At 46.7% G+C, this 27,805-nt stretch overlaps 12 protein-coding genes across 12 annotated transcripts; 5 read left to right on the forward strand and 7 right to left on the reverse strand.

Annotated features, from left to right (window-relative positions):
* Window positions 1-734: 734 nt before the first annotated feature.
* On the forward strand, window positions 735-1,631 carry PEX2_109200 (SDR family NAD(P)-dependent oxidoreductase; the record flags this gene model as incomplete). The annotated part of the gene is made up of 3 exons (XM_016748187.1): window positions 735-755; window positions 823-1,261; window positions 1,321-1,631. The coding sequence occupies 3 exons, from the start codon at window positions 735-737 to the stop codon at window positions 1,629-1,631; spliced, it is 771 nt and encodes a 256-aa protein (XP_016595029.1).
* Window positions 1,632-1,798: 167 nt separating this feature from the next.
* On the reverse strand, window positions 1,799-2,749 carry PEX2_109210 (4-hydroxybenzoate octaprenyltransferase; the record flags this gene model as incomplete). Its single annotated transcript, XM_016748188.1, has 1 exon — window positions 1,799-2,749. One exon carries the CDS (start codon window positions 2,747-2,749, stop codon window positions 1,799-1,801), a length of 951 nt encoding a protein of 316 aa, XP_016595030.1.
* Window positions 2,750-3,209: 460 nt separating this feature from the next.
* Window positions 3,210-4,910, reverse strand: PEX2_109220 (FAD-dependent oxidoreductase; the record flags this gene model as incomplete). The annotated part of the gene is made up of 5 exons (XM_016748189.1): window positions 3,210-3,237; window positions 3,301-3,776; window positions 3,832-4,202; window positions 4,283-4,554; window positions 4,609-4,910. The coding sequence occupies 5 exons, from the start codon at window positions 4,908-4,910 to the stop codon at window positions 3,210-3,212; spliced, it is 1,449 nt and encodes a 482-aa protein (XP_016595031.1).
* A 658-nt stretch (window positions 4,911-5,568) lies between these two features.
* pyr4 (meroterpenoid cyclase pyr4) lies at window positions 5,569-6,357 on the reverse strand (the record flags this gene model as incomplete). Its single annotated transcript, XM_016748190.1, has 2 exons — window positions 5,569-5,782; window positions 5,837-6,357. The coding sequence occupies 2 exons, from the start codon at window positions 6,355-6,357 to the stop codon at window positions 5,569-5,571; spliced, it is 735 nt and encodes a 244-aa protein (XP_016595032.1).
* Window positions 6,358-6,840: 483 nt separating this feature from the next.
* PEX2_109240 (Transferase) lies at window positions 6,841-8,424 on the reverse strand (the record flags this gene model as incomplete). The annotated part of the gene is made up of 2 exons (XM_016748191.1): window positions 6,841-8,133; window positions 8,200-8,424. The coding sequence occupies 2 exons, from the start codon at window positions 8,422-8,424 to the stop codon at window positions 6,841-6,843; spliced, it is 1,518 nt and encodes a 505-aa protein (XP_016595033.1).
* Window positions 8,425-8,892: 468 nt separating this feature from the next.
* Window positions 8,893-9,922, forward strand: PEX2_109250 (uncharacterized protein; the record flags this gene model as incomplete). The annotated part of the gene is made up of 4 exons (XM_016748192.1): window positions 8,893-9,054; window positions 9,105-9,125; window positions 9,196-9,342; window positions 9,416-9,922. The coding sequence occupies 4 exons, from the start codon at window positions 8,893-8,895 to the stop codon at window positions 9,920-9,922; spliced, it is 837 nt and encodes a 278-aa protein (XP_016595034.1).
* A 1,881-nt stretch (window positions 9,923-11,803) lies between these two features.
* PEX2_109260 (PAN/Apple domain-containing protein) lies at window positions 11,804-13,153 on the forward strand (the record flags this gene model as incomplete). The annotated part of the gene is made up of 1 exon (XM_016748193.1): window positions 11,804-13,153. One exon carries the CDS (start codon window positions 11,804-11,806, stop codon window positions 13,151-13,153), a length of 1,350 nt encoding a protein of 449 aa, XP_016595035.1.
* Window positions 13,154-13,669: 516 nt separating this feature from the next.
* PEX2_109270 (Galactose oxidase/kelch, beta-propeller) lies at window positions 13,670-15,868 on the reverse strand (the record flags this gene model as incomplete). Its single annotated transcript, XM_016748194.1, has 1 exon — window positions 13,670-15,868. One exon carries the CDS (start codon window positions 15,866-15,868, stop codon window positions 13,670-13,672), a length of 2,199 nt encoding a protein of 732 aa, XP_016595036.1.
* A 1,615-nt stretch (window positions 15,869-17,483) lies between these two features.
* Window positions 17,484-19,474, forward strand: PEX2_109280 (Dyp-type peroxidase; the record flags this gene model as incomplete). Its single annotated transcript, XM_016748195.1, has 8 exons — window positions 17,484-17,527; window positions 17,593-17,827; window positions 17,888-18,267; window positions 18,321-18,410; window positions 18,479-18,589; window positions 18,651-18,733; window positions 18,804-19,109; window positions 19,197-19,474. The coding sequence occupies 8 exons, from the start codon at window positions 17,484-17,486 to the stop codon at window positions 19,472-19,474; spliced, it is 1,527 nt and encodes a 508-aa protein (XP_016595037.1).
* A 2,181-nt stretch (window positions 19,475-21,655) lies between these two features.
* PEX2_109290 (uncharacterized protein) lies at window positions 21,656-22,345 on the forward strand (the record flags this gene model as incomplete). Its single annotated transcript, XM_016748196.1, has 1 exon — window positions 21,656-22,345. The coding sequence occupies one exon, from the start codon at window positions 21,656-21,658 to the stop codon at window positions 22,343-22,345; it is 690 nt and encodes a 229-aa protein (XP_016595038.1).
* Window positions 22,346-23,577: 1,232 nt separating this feature from the next.
* PEX2_109300 (Mitochondrial inner membrane translocase subunit Tim17/Tim22/Tim23/peroxisomal protein PMP24) lies at window positions 23,578-24,119 on the reverse strand (the record flags this gene model as incomplete). Its single annotated transcript, XM_016748197.1, has 2 exons — window positions 23,578-23,619; window positions 23,697-24,119. The coding sequence occupies 2 exons, from the start codon at window positions 24,117-24,119 to the stop codon at window positions 23,578-23,580; spliced, it is 465 nt and encodes a 154-aa protein (XP_016595039.1).
* A 1,916-nt stretch (window positions 24,120-26,035) lies between these two features.
* On the reverse strand, window positions 26,036-26,794 carry PEX2_109310 (polysaccharide lyase family 20 protein; the record flags this gene model as incomplete). Its single annotated transcript, XM_016748198.1, has 1 exon — window positions 26,036-26,794. One exon carries the CDS (start codon window positions 26,792-26,794, stop codon window positions 26,036-26,038), a length of 759 nt encoding a protein of 252 aa, XP_016595040.1.
* Window positions 26,795-27,805: the final 1,011 nt, after the last annotated feature.

The following is a 27,805-nucleotide window of genomic DNA, read 5'->3' on the forward strand; positions in this document are numbered from 1 at the left end:
TAAAATTGATGACCCTCAAACTCGCATAGATCTGCGTCGAGGCGATTGGGGTGGAGATAAGGATCTGACGAGTCTATGCAGATCGTCCATTTTTGCTCCACTCTGGGCGCTACAAGGAAATCTTTTTGAAGAATGTACTCCATACCTATACCAGCTACTTACGCTAGTGTCGGATAATGTGGTGTAGCTGAGACCCCTTGCATTGTGCATGTTCCCCACATATGTCATTAATGCATTGTTTCTATAGAGTCCACAGGTTAGACGTGGCACGCTGTTCTGCATAGAGATCATCCCACGATGGCACATAAAAGCAAGGGCTTGCGTAAGAATAAGCAAAAACACGTAGAAATTTTTTTTAAAAAAAAAACCCTTATCTCAACACACCCTATCACGACAGCTCGAGCGAGAACTACGCTAATGTATATGCACGTACTTGCTTTTTTTTCTTTGGTAATACTACTGGCAAATTATTACTAATCAGTCAATAGTACCTTGGTAGGTACCCACCTAGGTATCCAGTACCTTACAGCTTCTTCTGCATTCATTTTTGAAAGAATACGGAGTACTATATTCATTACTAGTGGTATACATGCATTAGCGTAGTTCTCGCCTAGGCTGTCGTGGTAGTGTACGACAGGAAGCCCTCGGTCTTTTTCATATGGGATTTCCATTAAGCCAGCATCAAGCTCAACATTGTTCTCTATTTGAATCTGTTTATTCCCTTTCATGCAAACATGTCACTGGTTCAGGACCTCGTAAGTTTCCGAAAATGGATCGAAATAGAACAAGGGTCAAAAGAAGCGTCCACTGATTCTTATATAGGTTTTGATAATTACGGGCAGCTCGTCTGGAATCGGACTCGCAACTGCTACTGCAGCTTTGGATAACGGAGCGAAGGTGTTGGGCGTCGATGTCTCATCCGCCCCTGACTCCCTGAGTAGAAACTCGAATTTCAAGTTCTTGGAGGGTGATCTCACTGATGAGAACGTAACCAAGCATGTGGTTAAGGCATGTATTCGGGAGTTCGGCGGGCGCATTGATGGGCTGTTGAACATTGCCGGAATCATGGACAACAATGGCAGTGTGGATAGCCTCTCAAATGAGATGTGGGATCGGTGCATTGCAGTTAATCTGACCGCTCCTGTGAGATTGATTCGCGAGGTTATCCCCACTATGCGAGAGCAGAAAAGTGGCAGCATCGTGAATGTCGGTAGTAAGGCGGCTACTAGTGGCGCCGCATCTGGTGTTGCCTACACAGCGAGTAAGAGTTTCCGCTTGATAATTATCTATGATGAAGCATGCTAACAATAGTCCGCATAGGTAAACATGGATTAATGGGAGCGACAAAGAATGTGGCTTGGAGATACAAACAGGAAGGGATTCGTTGTAACGCTGTGTGCCCGGGAGGTGTTCCAACTGGTATTGTCCAGGCATCAGACCCTACAAGTTGGGATAGAGCCGCGATGGAAAGCATGGGACCAGTCCACCAGGCACATGCCGCAGATCGGTCGAAGGGACTCGGTGTTGAAACCGACGATATTGTCCAATGTATTCTGTTTCTTGTGTCCAGTACGAGTAAGAGGATCAATGGGGCTATTATTCCAGTCGACAATGCCTGGTCGGTGATTTAGTATTCTACTCTTTTCAACATGAACGATATGGATTTAAAAGATAGCAAATTATGGTGCTCACCAGATCACTTAGATTTCTAGAGTGGCGGTGATATATTTTGGCAACCTAAATGCAAAATCCTTCAATATTCCATAACAGCCTCACAATCCTCAAGCCCCAGTTCTCTTCAGTCACGTAGACTATATTCAACAACAAATCCAAAAACCCAGCAGACGGTTGCAAGAAAAAAGGCGGACTTGGAATAATCCTCTACCTTGGACGATTTTCCAACCCGGGTTGCCTGCAAAAGAAGGGAAAATCCAGCAAAGTGACCACCAACAGACACGATGAAGAAAGACCATCCAAGCCCAGTCAAGGCACCTGCAGTTGCAAGGAATGCGGTAGATGCGTAAAGGAGAGAATACGCGACAGTTTGAATGCTGTCCTTGAATCGCACCGCCATATTCTTAACGCCAACTTTGATATCCTCCTCGGTATCCTGCCTCGCGTAAATCACATCAATCATGATAATGACCGTCGCGATAAACAAGTACATGCAAACAGTAGGCCCTAGCCGAAGGAGAGGATCCACCTCAAGACTGTGCATCGCCATTGGGACAGCCCAACCGATATTCGCCAGAGTGAGTTGCGGAAAATCAGTGAACCGCTTGCCAAAGGGATAGAGCAGTGCAAAAAATGTGATAATGAGGCCGTCGAGTAGGCAATTACGGGGCAAAAAGGACACCGCGTATCCGCCACACGAGAATAGAACGATTGTCAAAAAGCCAGCGTTCAATTTGGAGACCGCGCCCCGGGGAATCGGTCGCGTTTTTGTCCGCGAGATTTGACCGTCGAGATCCGCATCGACAAGGTCGTTCCAGGCACATCCTGCACAGCGGAGGCAGAACGACCATATGATTAGCACGATGGTGCTTTTGGCGAAGACACTATTTGGGGTGGTTGAGGGTGCGAAGCAGGCGGCGAAAGCGATACCAACGAGGTATGGAGAGGTGTTGAGATAGAACCCCAATGGTCGGTGTATCCTCATAAGCTCACCGTAAGCTACTAGAGTTGTAGGCCAGGATTTTCGGGCTCTAGCCTTTTCGTAGTGTAGTCCCATTTCCTTTCCTTGTGCCATGCTGAGATAAAATGAGGACTGAATGTTGTATAGAATGATGATCTCGATTTTGGGGTTTCAGGATAGAGAATACTGCTTCTAATGACTAACAGAGTTATACCGTGAATGTAAATTTCAGGGAAGATAAGACAGAGCTTGTATGGAGTGTATCCGTCATTCCTAGACTTTGGGTAGCACACGAAATATGCAGTACGAAGGCTGCAAATGTCCCACAATTAGCGATCATCAGAGACCCTGTACTATCCTGTCTGCATATGCAATATTTTAGTGTGCAAGCTTCACTGCATATGATCTACATCAATAGGTGTAAATGAGATGTCGGGAAAGAGGGCAGCTGAATCCCTTGCGGGTTATTTGTTGCTCACCTGTGCTTATCAACCCATTGGGGGGTGGGGTGTATTGAACCTTCGGCACGAGATAGAGTCCCACTTCGAAGCCAATAAATATTTATTATATAGTTCTACGGGGATTGACACTGTGTTTCGGAGCTATACTGTTATCAAAAGTTCTCATTCCAAGATACATAATGTGTGCAATTATCTATGTCTCACCAAAGACCAGAGAGCAAGTATGAGCGGATCCAGGGAATAAGCAAACAGACAAGAAGCGAAGTGATCCAGAGCATAGCCCAAGGTCGCGGGGCTAGATTTGTCTTTGTAGAAATTTCCGTGTGATTGTTCTCTTTGTTCCGATCTGGCACCGGGAGGTAGTCGAGAATATCTCCTCCGGAAAGAATTTTGGAGGTGCGCCTCACGATCAAACTACCAATGTGAGGGAAGATGTATCTTCCCACAAAAGCTTTGACTCGGTCATCTCGAGTGTGGAATCGAGCCCCAAAACTTGCTCGGGCGCATGTACCTTTGGCTCGATCAAATCGCTGGATCTTGTACTCCTGTAGCATTGCCTCGATGTCGGTCTCCAATGGCTTCTGAATTCCATCTATATTTACCAGACGATTTATCTGGGAAGAAAGCACAGCAACATCTTCGATGGCCGTGTTTGCGCCTTGTCCAATATTGGGTGTCATCTGAAGAATCTCTAATTAGCAGCTCGATCTTCAATAAAACTTTTTGAGGTCTCACTTTGTGGATACTGTCCCCAAGAAGTACTATCCGTTTGAAGTGCCAATTCTCGAATAGACCCTCTTCCAGCGCCGTCATTGAGGCCAATTCCTTGGTCTCCCACAGGTCTCCCACTGTAACATCATCCACAATTTTGACGTGGCGCAGTTTGCCGCAAAGTTCTGTCGCGTCTGCTGGGGAGTACCGAGGGGCATCGGGGTAAGTGTAGACTTGGTCAAGTTTGTGGATTATAAACCAAAACACGCGGTCTGCTTTTCCGTGAAATGTTATAATGCAGAACTTATCACCGTACCGATTGACATGGTCCCCACTTTGAAGTCCAGGTATCGCCTGCGAGATTCCAAAGAGACAGGCATATTCAACAGTAAGTGCTAAAGAGGTACAATAAATATTGTCAGCTTTATTCACTCATGCGGTGCCACTCCTAAAGTACCAAAATTTCGTAACTTACCTTTGCGCTCTTTTGGGGTGATCAATCCAGGTTGCAGTTCATCTGCCAGCCTCCACATCTCGGAACGTATCCGGCTGTGAACACCATCTGCGCCGACGATAAGATCACCCGTGTAAATTTTCCCATCATCCGTCACTACACTGGCATTTCCAGTGGATAATTGAACTTGAAGCACCCTCTTATTAACAATGATCTTCGACTTGTCGGGGTAGCTCTGGTAGAGCACTTCAAGAACCTTCTGCCGGTCAAGAGAAACAACGGGATACTTCAGACTAAACCGTATCTTTAGCAAGCAATGTCTCAAATGTAAAAAATCAGGAACTAACAGTTTGTGAATTTCCTTCGGAAGTAGGCTGCTGAATGAGAATCCATCAGGATACGAAATATGCATCCGGTCTATCGGCGCGGTGAGCTTTTCCATGCTCTCGTAGACTCCGAGCTGCTGTAAAACCTGGGCGCCATTGGGCCATATTCCGATGAATGCTCCTTCCTGGGGGGCGATCTCGGCTCTTTTTTCCAGAATTACGTGGTCTATACCAGCCCTTAATAAACAATGTGCCAATGTCAACCCTGTAATTGAACCCCCGACGATGATGACTTTGAACTTTGGCTTCTCCATGGCTGCCATTGATCTCGAACTTGGAGATGACAACGAGCTAGAGTGAAACGAAACTCAAAGCGAAGGTAATTTTGATCGGAATTGTTGCTTTCAAACTCGGAAATGGGAAGAAGGGGCCGAGTGGGATAGAAAATCTAACATCACGGACTCAGGGTAATGCGTTGTTTTTTTCTTTATCTTGGATGTAACTTCTTCAAATTTTCAAATTTTCATATTAATTTGCTTTTCACGGAGGCCTTACATGACTCTTCACTTCACCCTTGCAGAGAGATAATCACAATATGATTGGGCTATCCTGCAGAATGACCTTTTTTTAGGTGCGTGGCTGGGTACTTTGCTAGCATTCCAACCGTAAGAGACATCCATTTTCTAGGTCCCACTTTGGCTTGCAGCGGTCTGCAGATTCTCCCCTTCAGGGCTTAAATTTAGGTTCGGGTGGACGCGGTGGAGAGTTACCCGTCTCACACCCTCTTCTGACCAAGCAATGTACCAATCTGCTAAACTTAGTGTGTTAATTATTATAAGCGCGGATCTCCTAACTGTAACCATGTCCTTTTCTATTTTCAATTACATACAGTAGATCCGTGCATTGATCAGCGTGTCTTGCACCACAGCAACCGAATCATGCTTGACCAATTTCCATACATCCACCTCTTCCGCCTTCAGCTCATTTAGATTTCTTGGCTGCCGCCACGGCCTTGGCTTTTTCTTGACGGCGGATGGAATAATAGATAATCGGATACATGAAGTCCATGAACAAAGTCAAGCCGATATAGCACTTGCACATGGGACTCTCAAACCAGGGCCCCGCAGCATTTCCAAGCAAGTAATAAATGGTCAGCTTGATGAAACCTCCGAAAGTAGCGATTGCTCTCAGTCCCCTTTAAACGTGTCAGCAGCACGAGCTTCAAGATTGCGAACAGAAATGGACCTACCAAGTCATGATAGAGGCGCCACGAGTACTATTACGGGAAAGGATCTGGCAAATCGGCCCAAGACTGGCCAAAGTCTGGCACAACACACCACCATAGAAAAATCCTAATTCTGGCCCAACCTCAGCCGCAAAGGACAGCTGGGCAGCTGCGAAGCCGAGAATTACCGCTCCATAGACAAAGTAGATATTCCGCTGCACAAATGGGAGATAGCCCCACTCGTTGTGCGCGTATCTGGTAATGAAGACAATAACAATACAATGAACCAGGAACCATACCCGAACTCCACCTTGCCAGTGTGCGCTGGCAGATGGGTAGACAAAGGCGTAGGTAAATTCCCATGCAATGTCGCAACAGATTGGAAAGATTCCGGTACTCGGCAGCTTGTCCTTCCAAGATGTATACAGCATGCTAAAGTAATTCAAGGTCCAGCAGATACCTGCCAGAATGCGGAGGAATTCCGCAATGCCTGCCAGTGCATCTTGGTTTTGCACAATGACAGAGGATAGGAATTCTTTGTCCATCCTTGATAATCGAATAACAGAAACCCCGAATCCGATCGTCGTGATCGAGATCGAGAGATGAGTGTATACGAACGAAGGGTGATGGCTTCGCCACTTATGCTTTATATCCCGCGCTCGACGATCGATTACTGTATATTGCTAACTTGGCGTTTCTTTACGAGCTGAAAATGCGGCATTATGCAAGGATTGTTGCATGCCACCTGTAGATTGGGTCTACATGTATTAGCGGGAAGAAATACAGAAGGGGTAAAGTGGAATCGAATGGGCCTCGGAATATATCCACGCCGTGTAAACTCTATGCATTCCTTTATTGGGCGATTAATTACCCCATTAAGCACCCGTATGAGCATGTTGTTTTTTGCTTTACAGTTGGTCTGGGTCTTCATCTTATATGGGGGGACGCGTTACCTCGCTCGCTCCTGTATTGAAATGACTGGGTACAACATACGTAGGATCGATTACAAACGTCGTCTCCGGTTTCAATCAAGGGTCGCCAATCTCCGATTTACCATCCTTAACAATCTCCAACAAGTTCAGCTGCTCTTCGACCTGTACCCAGGCACTTGTGCGCAGAACGCCAGTGAGCCACCAATTCCCAGCCGAGTCCTTTCCTACTACCGATAACACATTCCGGAAAGAGATCGGCGAGTGCTGAACACCATTGACATAAGAGGGCTTGCCAGGGATAGTAATTTGCCTCTCTTCTGGACTTGTAGACGGTAATATAGCAGGCGAAAAGTCCACATCGTATAGGCGGGCTTTATGCCAGTTGGAGCAGGACAAAAGAACCATCCGAGGGTCACCTACCAATGCTAGATACCCTGTCTTTTCCATAGTCTGCATTTGTAGCGCTGCCATTGCCTCAGCTTGCTCAGTCGAGCGCTGCTGGACTAATGATTGCCTAATTCGCAGGGCAATTTGCCCCAGCGACTCATCGGCCAACTGACTTCCCTGGAGGAAAGTGGGACACATGCACAACGCATTGCCCATGTAGACCTCATTCTCAGAATCAACAATCTCATCAGCGGAAGTTCGCAAGTTCAAGGCATTATTGACCATAATTTGTTGGCTTTCCCGGAAACCCAGTGCACCCTTCAGCGTACGAACCCACCACGCCAACAAAACATCACTTTCACTGACGAAAGATGTTGATTTTTGATCAGCGGATGTAATGTCTTGTACTTCAGTCGTAGCTATCGAGTAAAGATGCTTGAATGATGATGCAGGTAAACAGATCATGCGTCGTTCCTCCTGACGGTGTCGAATTCTTTCAAGGATATTTAATCCGATGAACCAGAGAAAGTCTTTTCGACCAAATACACGATTATAGTAGATGTAGCTCTCTGCCGGTGTTCGTTGGGCGAGTTCAGAAAGCGGGTCAGATCGGAATTCCCGTAGCTTTGGAACCGCCTTCTCGTCTCGTCGAAGAGTTGCGCTCCATGCAGTCAAGAAAGTCTTTATTCCCATCACGTCAGCCAGGGTGTGGATCCAGGTTACGGTAAGGATTGTCGCATCGTTAAACTTGACTGCGTGGATGGATAGTTGAGGTCGATCGGTGTAAAGCCAGTCGTCCAGCTTTGTAGGACTATCTGGGCTCCGGAGATCGGAACTGAATTCATCGGGAGTACCAAAGATGTGGCCTTTGTTGCCTGCTTTGGGAAGTGCCTTTCCCAGTTCATGGTCGTTGATGCTCATCTCATGATCAGAAATGGTGAAGTGGTAGGCTGGTCTGGAAGCATCGAAGGTAGCTGGGATATGGTACTCGAGCCTTCCATTCTGTATGAAGCAGCCTCAGTGTTAGCATGCAAGGTTTCAGATTGATCTCCGGGGTACAACACCGACATTCATGCGAATTCTAGCTCCTAGTTGGTTCCAGCCATGGCTATTAAAGAGGTTGTCCAAAGCCTCACGAAGTTTTGCGGTATCCAAGACATCATCGAATTTTAGAGAAACGTCGAGAACAGTGCCGCGCATCGACTTGGCTGTATCCCAAAATCGAAGTGGAATTATGTCATCTGTTGAGACAGTGTCTGGTTGGCGCGGTTGCGAGCTGTAGCAAATTCCCATAGTTCTGACAGAGCGATTGGAGACTAAGTCGACTCTTAGGAATCTTGGAAGACAGTGTGTTCAAAGTTGTAAATTACGATGAATTATGCTTGCGATCGTAATTTTTCCCATCAAGGTCAACTTATGTATCAGGCAAACCATATCATGCGCCAATGGCCCCTTGCATGAACTCGCATATGTAAGTACTAATATAGGTGGTGCTCGACAAGTAACCCCACTAAAGCATTTGCTCCCTGTGGTTTTCTTATCCGTCTTACGCTAGATTTTCAGCTCCATGCACCCATAATTTTTGGATTTATTGGCATATCAAATCGGAGGCAACTCATCCTTGTACCGATGCAAGCCGCTGAATCTGGCCTAGAAGGTCGGTTTGGTCAATATAAAGGTTCCAGTCCCCGAGACGTAGTTTCCCACGCCCTATTCCGTGTTTAATTGCTTCTTCTGTCAAAAGACACCCATCATCTCATCATGCATCCCGACAACCAACTGGAGACTGCCATCAAGAATGGGTTCGACCCAAAATCTCTCATGGCCTTGGAATTGACCAAGGTAAATGAGCCTGTTCGGACAATTCTTGAGGAGTATAGCAGAGTTCCGGCTGGTCAAGTTTTACAGCATGTTACGGAACTGGTTAGTTATCTTGTTAATCAACCAAGACCGATGTGGCTGACCTTTGACAGAGAGATCGCGCATTCAAAGTTGTGAGTCTTCAGGCCTGTATAACATTCCTTCCATACCAAATTATAAATTAACATGAGGCTTTGACCTTAGTTCCCCTATGCTTGCATTGGACAGGCGTCATTCCTTGAATTGAGCATTGCCTCCTCTCCAATGTACCCCGAAATGCTGGAGCGAGTCAAGAAGGGTGAGAAGCTCCTTGATCTCGGTTGTGCTTTTGGTCAGGAGCTGCGACAACTGGTAGGCTCTTACTATTTTATCCCTTCAGTAGATGGTTTTTGGCGAGTCTGACCCATGAAATTTCGAATCCTAGATATACGACGGTGCGTCCCCTGAGAACCTATACGCCTCTGACCTGCGCCCCGAGTTCCTCGACCTAGGTCACGACCTCTTTCTTGATCGCCAAACTAGCAAGATTAACCTCATACCCGCCAATGTCCTCGACGACAATTCGGATCTAGTCACCAAGCTGACCGGCCAACTCGGCGTCGTCTACATCTCGCTATTTCTCCATGTCTTCGACTTCGATACTCAAATTACAGTCGCCAAGCGCGTGTTTAGCCTTCTAGCCGATAAGCCTGGCTCCCTGCTTGTCTGTCGTGTGGTTGCATGCCGGGATCAGGAGATTCTGAACAACGCCAGCGCCCGTCTGCCGTACTATTATCATGATTTGGCTAGCTGGAATAGACTTTGGGAGCGGGTTCAGAAAGAGTCGGGGCTTCAGTTGCATGTGGAGAGCTGGGAGCAGGAGGATGCTCTGGCTAAAAGCCACCCTCTTCCTGGCGTTTATATGCTTGGATCTTCTATTCGCCGGGAGTAGATGTTGTTTCCTGGTGCCTATATCTGACTTGAATGAAAAACTTCATTCATGTTAGTCTTATCCCATCCACCTTGCAATAATTGCGAGGCTATCTGGCCACCCTTTTTATGATAAGCTCGTCAATGGAGATGGAATATATATACTTACGATTTATATTATCAATTGTAAACTCTCCAACCGTCCTCCGTACACCTTCTGTTACAGCCCTCCGTGTCATCTGGGTTCCTTATACACGCCTTGGACAATTTACGAGAAATTACAGTCGTTTTCCTGGATTGGTCCTAAAATCTCCTGAAGAATATTGAAGATCTCACCATGAGACAGCTAAGTTTCTACATCAATGTCCCCGGCTCTAACAATCATTATAATGCTATGCGGAGTTTGTCACACGATTAAGACAATTTCTAATCACTATATGTCTGAAGGCCTGGCAACTGAGTCACGCTACCTGGTAAAGATTGATCCTGGGCCATACACTTTTGTCTACATCTACCAACCTCTGCTCTCCTAAGAGTAAAGGCCAGTAAGTTATCAGCATGGACTAACTCCCCAACATAAAGTAGGATCCACTACAAGTAATAATATTATTCCTCTTTACCATGTCCCATTGAATCTATGATGGGTTCTGCTATAATTACATCAAGGGTAGCATTGTCCTTCCTCCCCATATGTTATCGAACAAGGCATGGGTGATCAATTTCCGCATGTGATCATATCAATATGTCTCATTTGTCACAGCTGTCCGGCATTTCCCAATGTTGATCGATGCTTCTGAGTTTGTGGCTAGCTGAAATTCTCACCAACTGTCAGGTATTCAAGGGGATAGCTTCAAGGGGACTTGAAAAAGTGCGCATGTTGTACCCTGTCATGGCAGCTCAGCAGAGAAGAAAGCTAATTTATGCACGCCCCAAGTAATAAGCATGATATTCTTTCAAATGCACACAACAAATTAAATAATAGAAAACGCTATGATCTGCATACTAATATCTAAATAGGAATAGTCTTTGGTACTAGTATTACTAGCAAAAAAAAAGCAAGTACGTGCATGGCATTAGCCTCCCCTCTCAGCCGGGCATGGCAGAATAATTGTTCCATTTGAAGTATAAGCTCAATGCCCGCTCTAAGAGGTTGAACAGGTCATAATGACAAAGTCGCCCAATTTTAGGATCATTCTATAATCTCCACTATCCAATAAAGCGAAGGTCGATCTCAGGTTGTGTCCGGCGGGAAGTGCCGGAAGGCTTTGCACGATCTTCGTGTAAACTATCTTTGCAGAAGACTCGAGTATCAAAATTAAGTTTGCGTAAGGGAAAATAAGTGGCGGTTTTGTTTCTCTTTGATTGGAACCAATGTAACATTTGACGTATATACGGGATCAACAGAAACATCTTCAGCTGCGCCCTGCATCCTCCACCTGTCGTGAAAAGCGGAATACCCACAGCCTTCTTGAGATCCATCAAATGACGTTACCTCTCCGAAAGTAATAGACTCGGCGTGCTACCACAGTCTGCTACAGTAATCCAGTGGTGCCATCATATATATGCATGAATGCGGAGTCTAGTGTTTTTGGGTTGGTAGCCTCCCTGTGGCGAGAGAGATAATATACTACTGATAGGTCTATGGTGTACACACAAGGGTATGGGGTCTCCTTGCTCTCTATGTCTTGTTTCTGGATGACCGGGCTACATCCCAATTATTGGAACAGTTGCATGCCCGAAAGAAGAAGGAAAAAAAAACTTTAGAATAATACAGTGGGTTTCTAGTGAATGACTCCTAGTCGAAAGCGTAATATATTAAGAAGAGAGGAGCCCTCCCGAACGCTACTACCTTCAACTACAATTCTTTTATCTCTTCTTATTGAGATTCTTGAGCAACTTCGCAATGAAATTGCAGTATCTTTTCCACGGGCTGTGTCTCCTCAAACTCATCGAGGCACAGACTGACGCAGAGCAATTCAAAGCCACCTGTGACTCCCAGGACGAACAAGTCCAGACCCTGGACAGTGGATACAAATTCAAGTTCATTTGCGGAAAGACTGGAGTCACCGGCAATAGGATTGGTTTCGCCCAAGAGACTGGAACCCTTGAAGATTGTGCTGCACTCTGCGCAGACAATGCCGAATGCAAGGGAAGCATGTGGGACTATGGATTCAAGTCTTGCCAGCTCTATAACAATGGAGACGATCTTCAAACCCGACGTAGGGGAATTTTCCTGCGCCGCGAGGAGGAAAGCAGTTCCGCAGACTGCACAGCGGTGGAGGCTGAGCTTCGGGAGTGCGAGGCTGCAGAGATAGTACTGCAGGACGATTTGAAAACCTGTCAAACCACTCAGACCGAGTCGCAGCAAGCACACACCGAGGTAGCAGAAAAGCTCGAAGCCTGCGAGTTTGAAAGAGACCTTTGTGAAGGCAGCGTGGACGACGCGAAGAAATGTGAAACTGAGAATTCGCAGATCACAGATCTGACTGAAGAGCTGCAACAGTGCACCACTGCAGCTTTGTCTAACACTCTCCAGTTGGAACAATGCCAGTCCACCTCCTCTTCGTGTGCCGTTGATTTGCAGCAATGCCAGTCTGCTTCCTCATCATGTACTATTGACTTGCAGCAATGCCAGAATAACGCTGTATCTAGCGCTATCGAGTTGCAACAATGCCAGTCTACCAGCTCTTCATGTGCTCTCCAGTTGCAGCAATCCCAGGCTGCCGCTTCTTCTAGTGCCAACCAGCTGCAACAATGCCAGAACTCTGCTTCGTCTACCGCCACTCAGTTGCAACAATGTCAGGCCACTGCTTTGTCTACCGCCAATCAGTTGCAACAGTGCCAGGCTACCGCCTCGTCTAGCGGTCTTGAATTGCAACAATGCAAAGCCAATGCCGCGTCTACCACTCAACAGCTGCAACAATGCAAAGCAGATACTGTGGCCAGCGCTGGGGTTCCCGCATTCAACGAATGCAACGCTGGCGGCAATGGTCAGATCGTCAAGATTGGCAACAGGTCTTTCAAACAGAGGTGCAATGTAAGCATGTGGAAGAGTCGAATGCCTCTGAGAAGGGTTGTGAGGCCGGGTCTCACGAGGCAGGAGTGTGCACTGATTTGCGCTCTCGACGGTGGATGCAGGAGTGTTTACTTTGTTAGGTCGACTATTACAATCGGTGAATGCCAGCTCCAAAACGAAAATATCGAGTCTAAGCTCAACCAGGGCAATGCAGATATTGCTTACATCCCCGTGTGAGTCTAAAGAACTTTGTCTTGAACAAGTCGGCAGATGGTAGATTATGTACCTCTTCATTGTTCTTCATCCAATGAAACCAACTTTCATCGTGATAGTTGCATTTTTCAAGTCGAGTTTTGGCATTACTATACTATCTATAGTGGTTGCGACTATTGTCGCTCTTTTTCTGTAATCTCACTGTTAATTAGTAGCTTGGGTCCTGCCGGACCCATGTTCCTTTTTTACTTTGTGTTTATCTCCAGGACCTCTCAGAGAATATAAACACCGCTCAGTGATTGAGCATTTCAAACCAGTTTGAACAATTTATTGTAACTATATTGAGCTTCTATCAGGAGTTACATGACCTACAAAATCTGTATATCTGTTTTTGTCTTATAGTTCGCTCATGGACTTGATGAGTTATAAGACACAAAAAATGTTCTTGATATTTAAAACCCGTCTCGGTCAACACACCCTACTTTGTGGCAACAAGCTACGGAGTACTTCTATCCACATTAAAGAGTTTGAATCTCACAATCAGCCCCGACGCAAGATCTGCATAATCAGTGTTGGCTTCCAAAATGGCCAGTAAGATTTTCGTCCTCCCTCGCAATTGCTGTTCTCGGCCTCATGGAACTCATCAAGTAATTCTTGCGGCGTGTCCAGAGTATTCTTGTTGTTCACGGTGATCATGATGGTCTTGGCAATGCTGGGCACACCATCTTGGTCTATAACAAATAGCATCCAGTAACCAGGGATGAGAATTCCGGGTTCATCTGGAAGTCTAATACCATAAGAGGATTTTCTGCGAGGAAGAGGGATAAGTCGAAGAGGAATCCGTCTTTGGTCGGTATTAACTGTGTGTGTCGTAGTGCATAGACGAACCAGAGAAGCATTCACGAGTAGACCATTGGCCTGGAAAGCAAATATCCCGCCAACTTTCGCAATTTCGGGTACACCAGACAAAATCTCTGGTCGGGTACGAAGCTCTCCAGTCTCGGTGAGAAGATACGGTGGCGTGAATATCTGGGCATCGTAGTGGTTGGCAGAGCAGTTACCACAAAGACCACCACCACCATTCAACACCCGGCCATCGGGAAGCAGGATAGATATAGTATGATAAACCCTGACAAAGTTGTTCTCCTGGAGCTGGATGAACGTATCGGTTTCAGGATCATAAATTTCGGGCACGAACTGCACATTCTCTTCATTGAACGCGACACCGAATGTCTGGCCTCCAGCAATAAACACTTTGCCGTCTGGGAGGACCACCGAAGTGTGGAAGACGCGCTCGTAATGCATCACACCATTTTGACCAGCTGGCCGGACGGTCGGCTTTTCACCAGGCTCACCGATGGTGATAATATGGGCGTTGCTTGTGGCCCAAGATTTGTCATAATCTGGGGAACCTCCAAAGGTCAAAATCTTTCCATTGATAGCATCAAACATAACGGCATTGCCAGACATGGCATCATCGTCATCTCGGCGGTCACCGGCGGGCTTAAAGTTGCCTTTTCCTTCGGTATAGTACCAGTTCATAGCTCTACTAGGACCGGCCTGGAAAATTGTGTTTTTCTTCCAGCCAAAGAGCCATGCGTGGTTATCTGCTCTCCAGGGACCTTCCATGTCGTTGGTTAACATAGGTTTAACACTAGCTCCTGTAAGCAAAGTCCAGGTCTGAGTGTACGGATCCCAGATTTCGCCGTCTTTATCGACATTTGAGCCTCCCGCCCAGGAACCCCCAATCACAAACACACGGCCGTCGGACATTGTGGCCGATGCCTGATATCCGCGTCGGAGTCTCATTGGGGGCCCTTTAACCCACATGTCAGCTGTCGAATTGTACAAACTCGTCTCCGATGCATCATTGCCACCCGTGACAACCATTAGACCAGTACCGTCGATCGAGATACCAGGGCAAAACATATCATGCTGGGTGTTGGTCACAATACGCTTAGACACAGTATTGTTGAGTGGATTCCATCGACTCATAACGGTCTTGCCCCCTGGCGTAGAGTGAAAGTGATCGGATGCCCACGATGACCACAGAACAATGTTGCCAGATGCCTCCTGGGCACCGGAAACTGGGACAACGGGAAAGTTGACAGTTGGGCCCCATATGCCACGTTTGGGATCCTGAGGAATGGTGTACAGGGTAGCATAGATATTGAGTTCAGAGATTCCAACCGAGGAGGGCTCGGCTGCTTGAGCGTTGGCGACCAGCCTGACGTATCGCCCATAGACTGGCTCAATCGCGGCCATGCGCTGTCTGTTCGAGTCCGGCCACATGCCGTATGCAACCGGACCCTTCCAGCTTTCTCCATCTTTGCTAATGTAGACTTCATGTTCCGTGATCAATTGATCCTGGGCAGCATCAAGAGGTGGCAAAATCACCAGGGCATTGACCGTGTACGTTTTCTTCATGTCGATTGTGATATTATGGGAGCCACGTGCAACAGTGCTATACCAAGACGTGGTATTTGTGCCATCGATGGCATTTTGGCATTCGTTCCCGTCGCGGGAGGTGCTGCACTGTAGCTTCCATTCCGTGCGGGGCACTCGGATGCCTTGGTACGGAGGGGATTCGTCATTGAACAAAGGTTGCCATGAAGGGTTATCGTATTTTCCGTAGCCGGAAACACGACCAGAATTCATAGCCTCCATCATGTAGGAGCTCATAGCGTTCACCGTCCCAAAGGAGGCCCCGACGAGCAAATGAGCCCATTGGACCTTCATCGTGACACTGTGAGAAAGCTATAAAAGAGGATAAGAATATATGACCGGGGCTATTCCTGTTTTTCTTAAGAGAGAACGACGCAGTTGAGGGGGGGCGCTCGCATATAAGAGGTCCGAATGGTTCCCTGCCATCTTCATCACAATCAAATCGTAGGAATGATCATCACGACCGCAGCCACGACCAAAAAAGGGTTCGACCAATAAATGACAGAGAAAAGCTCATTGCATCGGCTTGAAAGTGAGCCGAGGGGGAAAGGCTGATGATTGGTAGGCCTGGAGATCTACCTTGTTCCTGAGCCAGTGATTGGATCGGCAAAGTCAGGGTTAAATCAAAATAAAAAAAGCAAATTTTGACGACCGCTCTGTTTCTCACCAGTGGAACAGCGTCAGTTTGCTTTTGCGGGGTGCCTGTGGGGGTCCATGGCCCCTTTTCAGCTAGCACATTCCTAAGTGTGCAGGTTTAATACTCCTGCCCTGAATTCAATACATGTTTACTGCGTACAGTTGAACCTTATTGGATGAATGCCTCCGAAGACGATCTTCGCTCAAGCCGGCCCGGAACTTTACCTTAATTGGGTGTTGGGCTGGGGGTAATTCTTTAATTCTTTTCCTTTCTTTTTGCCTATGTATGTTGTATTGCCCCAACTCTATTTTATAATCGGACTTTCGGCTGGTTCAGCTGGATTCCGAAGCGCCACATTTTGAGTTTTTGACAAGTCATAAAGTCGTAAATCTTTTCATGGCGAACAGAATATGTTCTCTCCTTGCATACTTATTAGGAGCTGATGCTTAATGGTGCTTCTTTGTCATATGAGCTGGTTTCGCTATGCTCGTCTTAGTATTCAAAGTCTCCAGAATATTTAAAACTATACTACAAAGATATCGGACACCTATGTCTTCACCCGCATGCGCTTTCAGCAATACTTTCATACATGCTGGCGCAAATGTTGGGCACCCATATTTTTCTTGCGGGAAATCACAAATTCTCGAGTTTAATTACAAAATATCCGCTGTAACCCACTATAGTGGAAGAAGACGCAAATTATTGCAGGGGTAGCTTATATGTAATCTCCAGACCAAACTGGATTTGCCGGGCACAAGTGTAACATACTTCCACTATCCAGCATACCTAACTATAAAAATACTACTCCATAGAATACATGGTTTTTAGTAACTCGTCTTACGTTCAGATAGCGGAGAGCCCGCGCTGGGCGCTAAACATTTCGCTCAATACCTACCCCATCTGCTTTTGTACATTTTTCTTTGTGAGATAGTTTCTTTTCGGCTCACCCTGTTTTACGATTTGTTTTTTACCTTTCCAAAAGCAGGCATGATGTGACAGATATCGCTTGCTGAAAGGTCGTATTTTAGAATGTTTGACCCTAAATGGTGGTCTACCATAGTTTGTTTAATTAAGGATGCAGCAGTGTAGCATCACATTCTTTGGGCCCTTGGTATCTACAAAGCCTAATTTGTCTTCTCTTCAGGGTCTATCACGGGAAATAGATCCCCGGCTTTTTTAAATCTTAAATTTTCTAGGTATCCCATATAGTTCGAGCATTTTCTAACAAAAATTTATTACGAACTTGCGGAAGGTTCACAATCGGTCAGAATCATGGCTTCGGTGATTAGAAAGGCGAACATCCAAGGTGATATTTGGTAAGATCCTGTGTCCATGGTAAACTTCTTTCAATATTTACATACTAATACATCTATTCTTATAGGCCTGGTTTGCCGAAGAGATTCCAGTCATTCCTCTTCTTTCGTATTAAAAAGCCCGATGAATTCAAATCACGCCTTCGGACCTTCGTTCCTCAAATCACAACTGCCGAGGCCGCCTGTGACATGAGGGCCATCATTGCGAAGGAAAAAGCACTCTCCCGGAAGGAAAGTCGGCCGGCGAAGCTCCAACCCTTGCCGGGAGTGAATATTTCCTTTGCTTCAACTGGCCTCGCAGCGGTAAATAATGATGCCCACACCTACAAAAACAGGTCGATCAACCAACTAATAAGCTCCTAGCTGGGAAAGTTCACATTCGACGAAGCTAGAGTCAAGAAAGATAGGCAGCTCTCAACCATCTTTAGGAATAACCAGGTTCGTGGTGGCCTGTTTGGAAAAGGCATGTATGATGACCTAGTGGGCGAGGGCTGGGACGACCCTCAAGAGCTTCGCGAGGCTTACAAGCCCTTTGGTGCTAAGAAAGAGCGCCTCATTGATGGCGTCATCATGGTTACATCAAGTCTCAAGCCTGATATGATTGAGAAAGTCAACCGTGTGAAGGAACATTTCTTAAAGGAGCCGGGAGATGACACAGACAACTATGTTGTCAGCAAAGACCCTTCGATTGAATTCTTTTTCAACAGAGAGGGCCAAGCAAGGCTCGAAAAGGGCAAGGAACAGTAATTTGCAACATTGCATACCTATGATATTGCTTTGAGCTAACTTTGCTTAGCTTTGGATTTGCGGATGGACTCAGTCAACCCCAGATCATTGGCCTCGACCCGGAACCAAAAGATAAGGAGCCTAAGGCAGTGAAATCAGGGTTCGTTTCATCGGTTTTCTGCTCTGTGAAGTGTACAATGGATGGGCTTATTGCCGTTTATATTCCAGAATGATCTTTTGCGGCCACGAAGGCGACGAGATGAACCAACCAAAATGGGCGCTTGATGGCAGTTTCCTTGTTTTCCGCGATCTTGAACAACTTGTGCCAGAGTTTGATAAGTTAGTTGCTCTGTCCCATCACCTATTCAGGCAGAGCTCGTTACTGATGAGACTTTGATAGATTCATCAAGGACAATGCCCACAAGGCTCCATTTACCAGAGACTCCCCCAAACCGGAAGAAAAGCTCGCGGCATACCTTATGGGTAGATGGAAAAATGGTGTTGTTCCCATTTTTCGGTTATCTTTGACTTTGAGTTCTAACAACCGTTATAGGAACTCCTGTTGATCAGTCTCCTCACGACGATAGCGTCGCAGATCTTCACACATCAAATAATTTCGATTATCGACCCATTGACAAGCATGACAGGTGTCCATTTGCGGCCCATACCCGCAAGATGAGGCCGCGAGGAGATCTTGAGGATGACCATGCGGTGATCATTCGGCGTGGAATCTCGTACGGCGGGGAAGTCACACCGGCAGAGAAAGCTTGCCAGAAGTCGGACCCTAATCACGAACGAGGACTGCTGTTTGTTTGCTACCAGAGCGATATTCGCAATGGGTTCAACTTTCTTACCACCCGTAAGTTCTTTCGCGGTTCTTCCGCACTCCTAGGCTCACAGGCCTCAGCCCACATGGCGATAGATTAACATCGCTCTCAATTCTCAGGCTGGGCCAGCAACCACCACTTCCCAGATCGCAAAGACATGTTCGTTGGTGCTGATGGCCCTGGTATCGATCCAATCGTTGGGCAGAGACTTTCTCACCATCCACCTCGTTCTATCGGTCTTCCCGATGGCAATAATCCTACCGAGGCACGTATGGAACTCGACAGCTGGGTCATCCAGAAGGGTGGCGAATACTTTTTCACGCCTTCTATTGAAGCGCTGAAGGGCTATCTTACAGGTCCTCCAGACTATCCTTCGGCACCTACATCCAAGATCTAAAATTGCAATGCCGAGACGACAGGTATCTCTAGGGCTGCGGGTGCCAATCTTCAAACTTTGTTTTCACGATCTGATCTCCACAAGTCGTCCTCAAATTGAACTTTGTCTGGTCATTTATTACAGCGTGGACACTCCTGCGCCGCGAATATAATGCTTCTTTAATGCTTACGGGTGTGCTCAGGCTTACTCAGTGATCCAAAGGCGGCCGAGAGTGAGCACTGGAGAACGAATAATATGGATTCAGGCTCTGAGAAATAATGTATCTACATAATCTACGTAAGCACCACTAACATTGCTTAAATGCAGAGAGGGCAAAAATTAAAAATAAATAAAAACATACAACAGTGAGGATTCGCTGGTGGTCACCCACCCAACTACTAACTCACCGGCGTGTGGCTTAAGTACGGCTGAGCGGACGGGAAGCCCTGTTTTCCACACCCTATGGTCGTATGTATCTTGTTCCATGTCGGAAAGGAATATAGAGTTAAAGATATGCGGGGTGCGCTTTATAACTCTAGAACCCTAGGTAAAGACTCTCAAGGCTTACTTACCTCCAGGGCTAGATTCATGGATGGATGACCCGCTCGATTAGTCAGCTCTTGTATGTACCTATCCATGGATGTGCAACATAAGTAGGATGCGTCTCAATATTGGGGAATGGCTGAGTTACGTATGCGACTCCCTAGGTACTGCAATAGTGCCTACCCTCGGCTCGAAGTCACTTTCATTATTGTCCCTCCCATTTCTCTCCTGTTTTACTTGATGGATTTCATCACTTGCGGAGTATATCGTAAGAACGATGAACTGCTCGTGTTTATACTTTTGTATTTATGTCTTGTCGGAAAGATGAGTGAGTAGTGATTCTGCCAATGATTATCGATTCTGACCATCATTAGGCCCGGGAGTTACTGTGACCTGCAATTACTCTCCTGGTCCAACGGGCCTTGGCCACTCAATGGTTCTTGCTCGGATTGTTGGCCGGGGACATTAGAGACTCAATTAAACAGCCCCTTGGGGTATGATGAGGGCGTGGCGGACAGCTTCACTTCTTTGACGTCGAGCTGCAGCGCCACGGGTTACTCAGTCACTTCCCCAACTGCGTACGCGCTTAATGCAACTGCGACTGCAACCAGCTCGCCTACAACCAGCACGCCAACAACCAGCTGTGAAAACCATTATCAAATGAAGGAAACAGACGACTGTAACTCCGTGGCAAAGTCGCTGGGAGTCTCTACATACTACCTACTGCAAGCCAACGACTTGGATCTCTACTGTTAAAGCTTTGCGGCGAAAGTCAACCAGACACAGAGTGCCCCCTCGCAGTGCACCACACACACCTGGCAGGCTGATGACATTTGCGATAGTGTCGTCGGCGGCCTCGCTAATATGACTCTTCCACAGTTCTTCTTCTGAAACCCCAATATCAATTCCCTCTGTCTGAATGCGATTTTCTTCATTGGATATGAGGTGTGTGTGTGAGGTGAGTAGATTTTGCTTCAATCTCAATTTGAAAGTCCGGAATATTGACCTTTACAGTCCCCCGTAGATGCGTATGTATGAAGTTAGGGTGGTGTAAGTCGATAAGACATCATGCCAAGGTGCAACCGCCCAGTCTTGTGGGTAAGATTGCGACTAAATGATCACAGTATCCACGGTAGAAGAAATTGCTCTTGATTTATGACCATAGCGCGCGTATCGAAATTATTCCGAGCCGCCCGATAACACGGACCCGCGAATCCCTTCCCGGGCCGGCCCTCAGAGGCTCTGATCACTGCTCCTCCACTTCTCACTTCTCCCCTAGCCCAGACGGGCGTAGTGTGTCATCATCTTGGGAACCTGAGATTTGAGCAATTTAAAGCGTTTGAGGGAATACTCGCATCTCCACTCTAAATCTCTGCAAACTTGAGAGATCCTGCTTGCCCCTGGACCATACCCCCTAGCCCCCACCTCTTTCCCCTACTTATCCTCATCTCAACAGAACCAAGGCCTGCCTTCGCACTCATGACTACTATGAGGATACTTCAAACTACACGCCATCTACCGATCTACAGCCAATTCGCCCGCCCAAGCGTTACCCGCCCGATCTTCTTTCGCTTTCCCTTCGAACATCCCTCACGTCTCGCAAAGTCCTTATCTACATCATATTTCAACACAATCAGGACTCTCTCAACATCCACCACAATGGCTTCTCGCTCAAAGCGCGATCCCACAATGTATTCCTTTATGAATGGGGCTGATCTGGTCGAGGAACTTCTCAAGGAGGATAGATTTACAACCTGGGGCTTCGTGATCTTTCGTTGTACGTACCACAATGACTCTAACTGGGAGAATTTCATGGCTCGCATGGTCGGCGCCGTCTCAGAAGACCTCAAGGAATACAGTGGCCTTGATCTCCTCGACACATTCGCCCCAACGGTCTTACAAGACCCATCCTTTGAGGGTGCTACGGTTGCCACCATACGCGAGCACTTCCATCAGTGGAAGAAGACTGCATTGAAAGAGGAACAGGGCGTGAGCGAAGACTACACTCCAACTAGCGGCCGATACCGCTTCTTCATCACCGTAGACCAGGAGGCTATGGAGTCCGTTCTAAACACCCCCTTGGGAGGGTTCGAAGAGTATGAATTAGGGCATGTCCGCATGGTTAATGCTGAATTGAAATGGACAGATGTGCCTGAAGAGGACTCTGAGGACAAGAATATATCAGAGCCTGAGGAGTTCGAGCCCCTTGAAGGGTGTACTGAGGATGACGTGGGCTGGATGAACATACGCTGGCGTATTGTGCAGCTTCCGGGATTCCACAAGATGACTGAGATTGATGACTGGCAGGCGTATTATGTCCGGTATCCAGGGATCGCAGACATAAATTGATATCTACCCGTGCTAGAAACAGGATTTGGTATACCTAGCACTGTTAAACAGTTTCTTCAATCGCGTTTGGGTTGAATGGGCTAGTAGCCTGCCTGGGCGCCGCGCTAGAGCGCGGCTCAGGAAGAAGTGAGAATCAAGGATATGGCAAATCAAGATATGATAAAGGATAGCTGAAAAGACTCAGGAATGACCACCCAAAATCTCCATCCTTGACGGCGTCTTCGAGTCTTTTAAAAGCTACTCACCTTGCCAGTGTCACCCAGGCTCTGCCCAGCGACAACAAGACACAAATCAAGGTCAACGTCAAATAAAAACAACTATCCCCGCGGGGGAATGTTGGTTCTGGCCTGAAAAGGGATTCTCCTAGTATCAAGCATCGGCAAAAGATCACCGAATGGCCATTGATGTCACGTCACTTTTGTGGGCATTTCAGTGGGTGAATACGCTGAAGCTAGGTAGACTCCTCTCACCAACGGATGCCGGAGACCTTCTTTATCGTCAACCACGGCTGCACTGGTTACGCTGACCTTCCCGACAACGACGAGCTGGACCAACTGATATCCCGCGTCGGATATTGCGAGAAAAAAATGCAATGCTTGTCAGTACGCCACTCGGCCAGATGCCGTCGACCATTTATTTACACACGTTTCTAATGTTTACCCCGAACAACGCTCGGTTAGCAGCTCGCAATCACGGTGGGTTACAAATTTTGAAGAGTATAGCTTCTTCAACACTTCATAGTTCGTTGTATCACAGCTCCTGGTCGGACTCGGTATGTTCTCGATGCAGCGGTCTACGCTGAAATTAATAAAATCTAAAAATCAGAAGAAATGGACCACATACTTGTGAGCTGTGCATTAATATACAGCAATCTAAAACAGTCCCGTCTTCAACATTTTTTTGCAGGGTGAGTAGTGGAGAGATTCTTTTATTCAGCCACCTAATCACAAAAAGAGACATGCTGGTCATAGTACCAGACCCAAAAGAAACAAATTCACCGTTCATAAGATACAATGCTCCAAAAACACAGGCTGCGGGATGCGGTACTAAAAACAAGTAAAGAAAACAGGGTCCTTTATGATATGTCGTTTAAAAATTATGAACCAATTGAAAAAGAAGAGAGACTCAATGTGGGGATGTCGTTATAAAGAAAGAGATGGAAGGGAGGATGAGTCGAGGGCGATTGAATGTGAATTGGTCGATCATGTTGGTGAATAGAGAGGAGAGAGAATTTAAGCCAGAGCCTTGTGCTCAGACGGAGGAGGGGGAGGAAGCTGTTGAAAATTTGTGGTTAGCAGACTCGTCTTGACTACTCAAAATAATTTAAATCAAAGGCAAACAGTTATCGTACCTCGAGCTTTGTGTTATCAGCCATCATGCGCTGGAAACCAATGCCGACACCCTCAATCACAGCAAGAAAGACGGCACACATGATAGCGGAGTTTCGGGCGGCCTTATAACCACCACGGATAGCAAGGGAACCACCGGTGAAGAAACCAGCGATAATAGCATTATAAGGATCTTCCTTCTTGCGAATTCCCTTAATTGAACAGTCGTATATGCTGAAAAGTCCTCCCCAGCAGCCGAAGTTACCACCAAGGACGGGGGCGCGCGCCTTGATAGCTGTGAGAGCACCTATCCGGCGTTCACCGTAGGGACTGTTGCGGAAACCCTTGACACCGTGCCAGACAGCACCACCGATGGCACCCATACAGAAAGCACCGCCGAAGTCGCTTAAAGCAACCCAGGGGCAGGGATCGCGCGTGTGATCCATAATGTGTGAAAGAGTGATGTAAAGGCGGATTGGCGAACAAAAAACCGATTGTGAAATGCTTAAGGGTTGTAGAGGTCGAAGATTCACAAGCCCAGTAAGTGACGCGATAACAAGATAAGGGCGGGTCGACTTTTCTTTCTCATGTCCGGGGCTGCACGTGACCACTGATTCTTGGCTCGGTCGCCACCGAGCCCTTTGATTTCTACGATGTGCCCCGTGTTTATTATTATTTCAGTTTATCATTCGTTCGGGTCAGGAATCCCCGCGTTCCCTGCCCAGGGAACGAGAATATCCCGGCCACTCATCCCTAGATGATGTCTCGAGACCATCAGAAAATTTCTTCGTCCCTGCGTCAATTTGACAATCTACGTATGATAGTCTACGGGTTTCGGGAGGAGGCACTCGGATATCATGTATTCTGCCATCTAAAATGATGAGGTTACCTAGGTATACAGCTTCAATTCTTTGTCTACCAATAAGAAACAGAATTCGCTTACCCTGTTGGTCTCATAAGGAAAGGAGTCTGGAACCCTCCTTCCCAACTTCACGAGTTCCTGGATGGAAGATATTCGGGAATAATATAGGAGGCGCCCAAGCTTTAGGCTCGCTCAAAATAGATATATCCGAGCTTCATTCTGTTTCCACAGTCCATCTATTACATGAGCTTGGAGTTGCCGAAATCTTCATCACAAGAACTCCTCCGGAGTTCAAAGTGAAGCAGCTTGACTCGGCCACGGATTATCCCCAGATGGTTGTCTGGTATTAAGTACCTTGGTATGCACAAATAGGTGACGTAAGTGCCTGCTGTCCGGAGAAAGGTCCAAGCAACATTCAAAGAGGCCATGTTTCTGTTCGACGCTCAGACTAAAACGGGGCATTTATTTTTGTCTTGTGGCCAGTCGTGCTAGAAGATTCAGGTAAGGAAACGTGGAAAGCTGATCAAAGAAACATACCTCGTTGGCCTAGATGTTCCTGTGGTCGCACTTCCCACTCTATATATCCTCTCCGTGCAGGCCAAAGTTTCCCACACCTGTCTCAACAGTTCCAGGCGCAATACAGTACAGTTTTGCAACCAATGATCTTTAAGTTCGTGTCACGAGCCATTTGGTGTAGAGATATGGTTAGTGGACAGCATGATACTTCACTCTTTTTCAACGATGTAGCCTTATAGATGTGCCAACCGGTCTTAGGCAAGCTACTACTCATGTTTGGGGGCGTGCTAAACTTGGGATTGGCGATAATTGTCCTTGATGCGAAGCAGGAATCGTTTGGAGGTTAGCTGTACTAAAACACAGAAAATTTCCTGAGCGTAGCTAATTGCACCAGGGGGGGAGGTTTCAGACACAAATACGAACCAATATATATAAGAGACCTGGATACTATTTTCATAGATAAATATGGGCAGAGACGTATGATGTATTATGTGTCGGTAGCTCCCAAAGCCAATAGCTTTGACATTCACTTTGATCTGTCGGTCTTCCATCATGATTTGTACATGATCTTCACCTGATCTATATCACACTCATCCACTTACTACCTACTTTAAAAGAGGTTATCAAATGTACTATATGTATTTCCCCAACTCGTAACATAATACATACGACCATAGGGTGTGGAAAACAGGGCTTCCCGTCCGCTCAGCCGTACTTAAGCCACACGCCGGTGAGTTAGTAGTTGGGTGGGTGACCACCAGCGAATCCTCACTGTTGTATGTTTTTATTTTTTTGTGACTTAATTTCAAAAAGAAATTACATCCATTTTTAAGCTAGTGAGTGCTCTTTGGTTCGCTATGATTCCATTGGAGATACTTAAAAAAAAATAATACCACTTTCACCGTTCCTTGAACACAGCAGGTTCCAATGGACAACATCAACAAACATAGACAGAGTTCACTCTCCATTGCCTACCCGAGTCAATCACCACTGATCAGGATCCGCATCGGCAAACACAGTCCCAGCAGCAATCTCATCATACCAAACCGACCTAGTACCCTGAGTGCCCTTCATCCCCTTATCATCATGCCACCCATTAGCATAAAGGCCAACGCGGAACTGGAAAGCCCGATCATCATCAATGGTAGTCGCAATTTCCCTCTTATCCAATAGCTTATTTCCATCCAACCATAGCTTATATTGACCAGTGCCATCCGACTTCCAAGTAGCTTGGATCTCGACCTTATGCCAGACTCCCGCACTGATAGTCGCTAGGCTGGGGAAAGTCACAGTCTTCTGCGAGCAGATACTACCCTGCTTGACGCGCGTGTAGAGCTGGTCACCGACAAGCCATACCATGCTGGAGGGCATGTAATCGTCGCAGTGGGTATCGCTGAAGTCGGCGATGAATTGGGCGATGTTGTATGATTGGGCTGGGGAGAATTGCCAGTCTTCTTGCAGGCGGAAGGCGAAGCCGTAGAATCCTGTATCGCCGCGTTTGTAGACGTTGTTTTTGACCACTTCTGAGTGGTACCGGCCTGTGTAGCTGGAGTCGTAGATTTGGGTCATTTTCAGGGCGGTTGGGCCTTGGTAGACTACATTCGTCACTTGTTGCACGGTGCCGGAGTGCTCTCTGTTGATGGAGTCCCAGCCAGAGGTTGTGCCTGTGTTGCTGAAGATTTGGGTGGCCTGGGCTGTTAGGCCGAGGGCTAGCAGCGCTGCTGAGGGGAGTTTGCTGAACATTTTGGTAGAAGATGGAGGGTTGATTGTTGTAGTAGACTAATCTGCAGCGGATTGATGGGCTTTATAGACATATTGGACTTTCTGTGACTTCGTCCGTAAGCAATAAATCAAGTAAAACATGCCGATGTGCTGATAAAGTTCATTGGACTGTTGCTAGTGATGTTTGAGATGTTCGTAAGCTTTTCCTAAAAGGGAATTCAGCCGGAGCAGCTATGATCTTAGGGCTTACCACCGTAAGGTTTTCCGTAGTAGGTAGTAGTTAAGTAGCGGAAACAGGGCCCAGCCGAGTGCTACTGGGTAGAGCAACCGAGTTCAGCTGCAGTTTGGAGACATTGACCCACAATCCTGCAGATCATGCAAGAGGAATCAGCTGTTGATTGGCCAGCCCCCACAGAGTTACATTTCTTACATTTCCAGTGCGAAGGCTGACAAAGGTCAGCCTGCGTCTGACTTGTATAGGAAAATGCCTTGGGTTGTGATAGAAATACAAGTGTCAAGTGAAGGAAAGCAGATGAATGGAGTAGACACAGGAGGCCTAGCGAGACTTGGCTTTTGTTAGACACGAGCTGTTTGCCTTCTCCAGCGAGCTTCTCCTCAGAAAATTCGTCTCACTGTGTCTCACCAGTCCCATGACGCCCGACTCATTATTCCGACGCCGTGTTTCTGATGATTGGATGCAACCAGGTTTCAGTTCTCAATTAATCTTTTTATTTGGATTTCTGGCCGGCATATTAGATTATGATATATACACTTTAAATACTTTATCTAACTCATATTGTTGACATAAAATTTTGTATTCGACACTGTGTTTGGTAATCCGAGGAAATCTCGGAACTGATTTGTGGGATCGGCCCTTTTGATTATTTAATATCATTCCTAGATTCATCTCACAGCGAGAAGAAGCAGCTAGCGTCTATTGTCTTTTTACCGGCTCTTTATTAGAATATAGGTTAAGACTTGGACTCGCGATGTTTTAATAACGGCGGTACTTCGCCCCCAAATATAATAGCG

This window comes from Penicillium expansum (genome assembly GCF_000769745.1).
Source record: "Penicillium expansum strain MD-8 chromosome Unknown contig375, whole genome shotgun sequence".
In the NCBI taxonomy this organism is placed as follows: domain Eukaryota; kingdom Fungi; phylum Ascomycota; class Eurotiomycetes; order Eurotiales; family Aspergillaceae; genus Penicillium; species Penicillium expansum.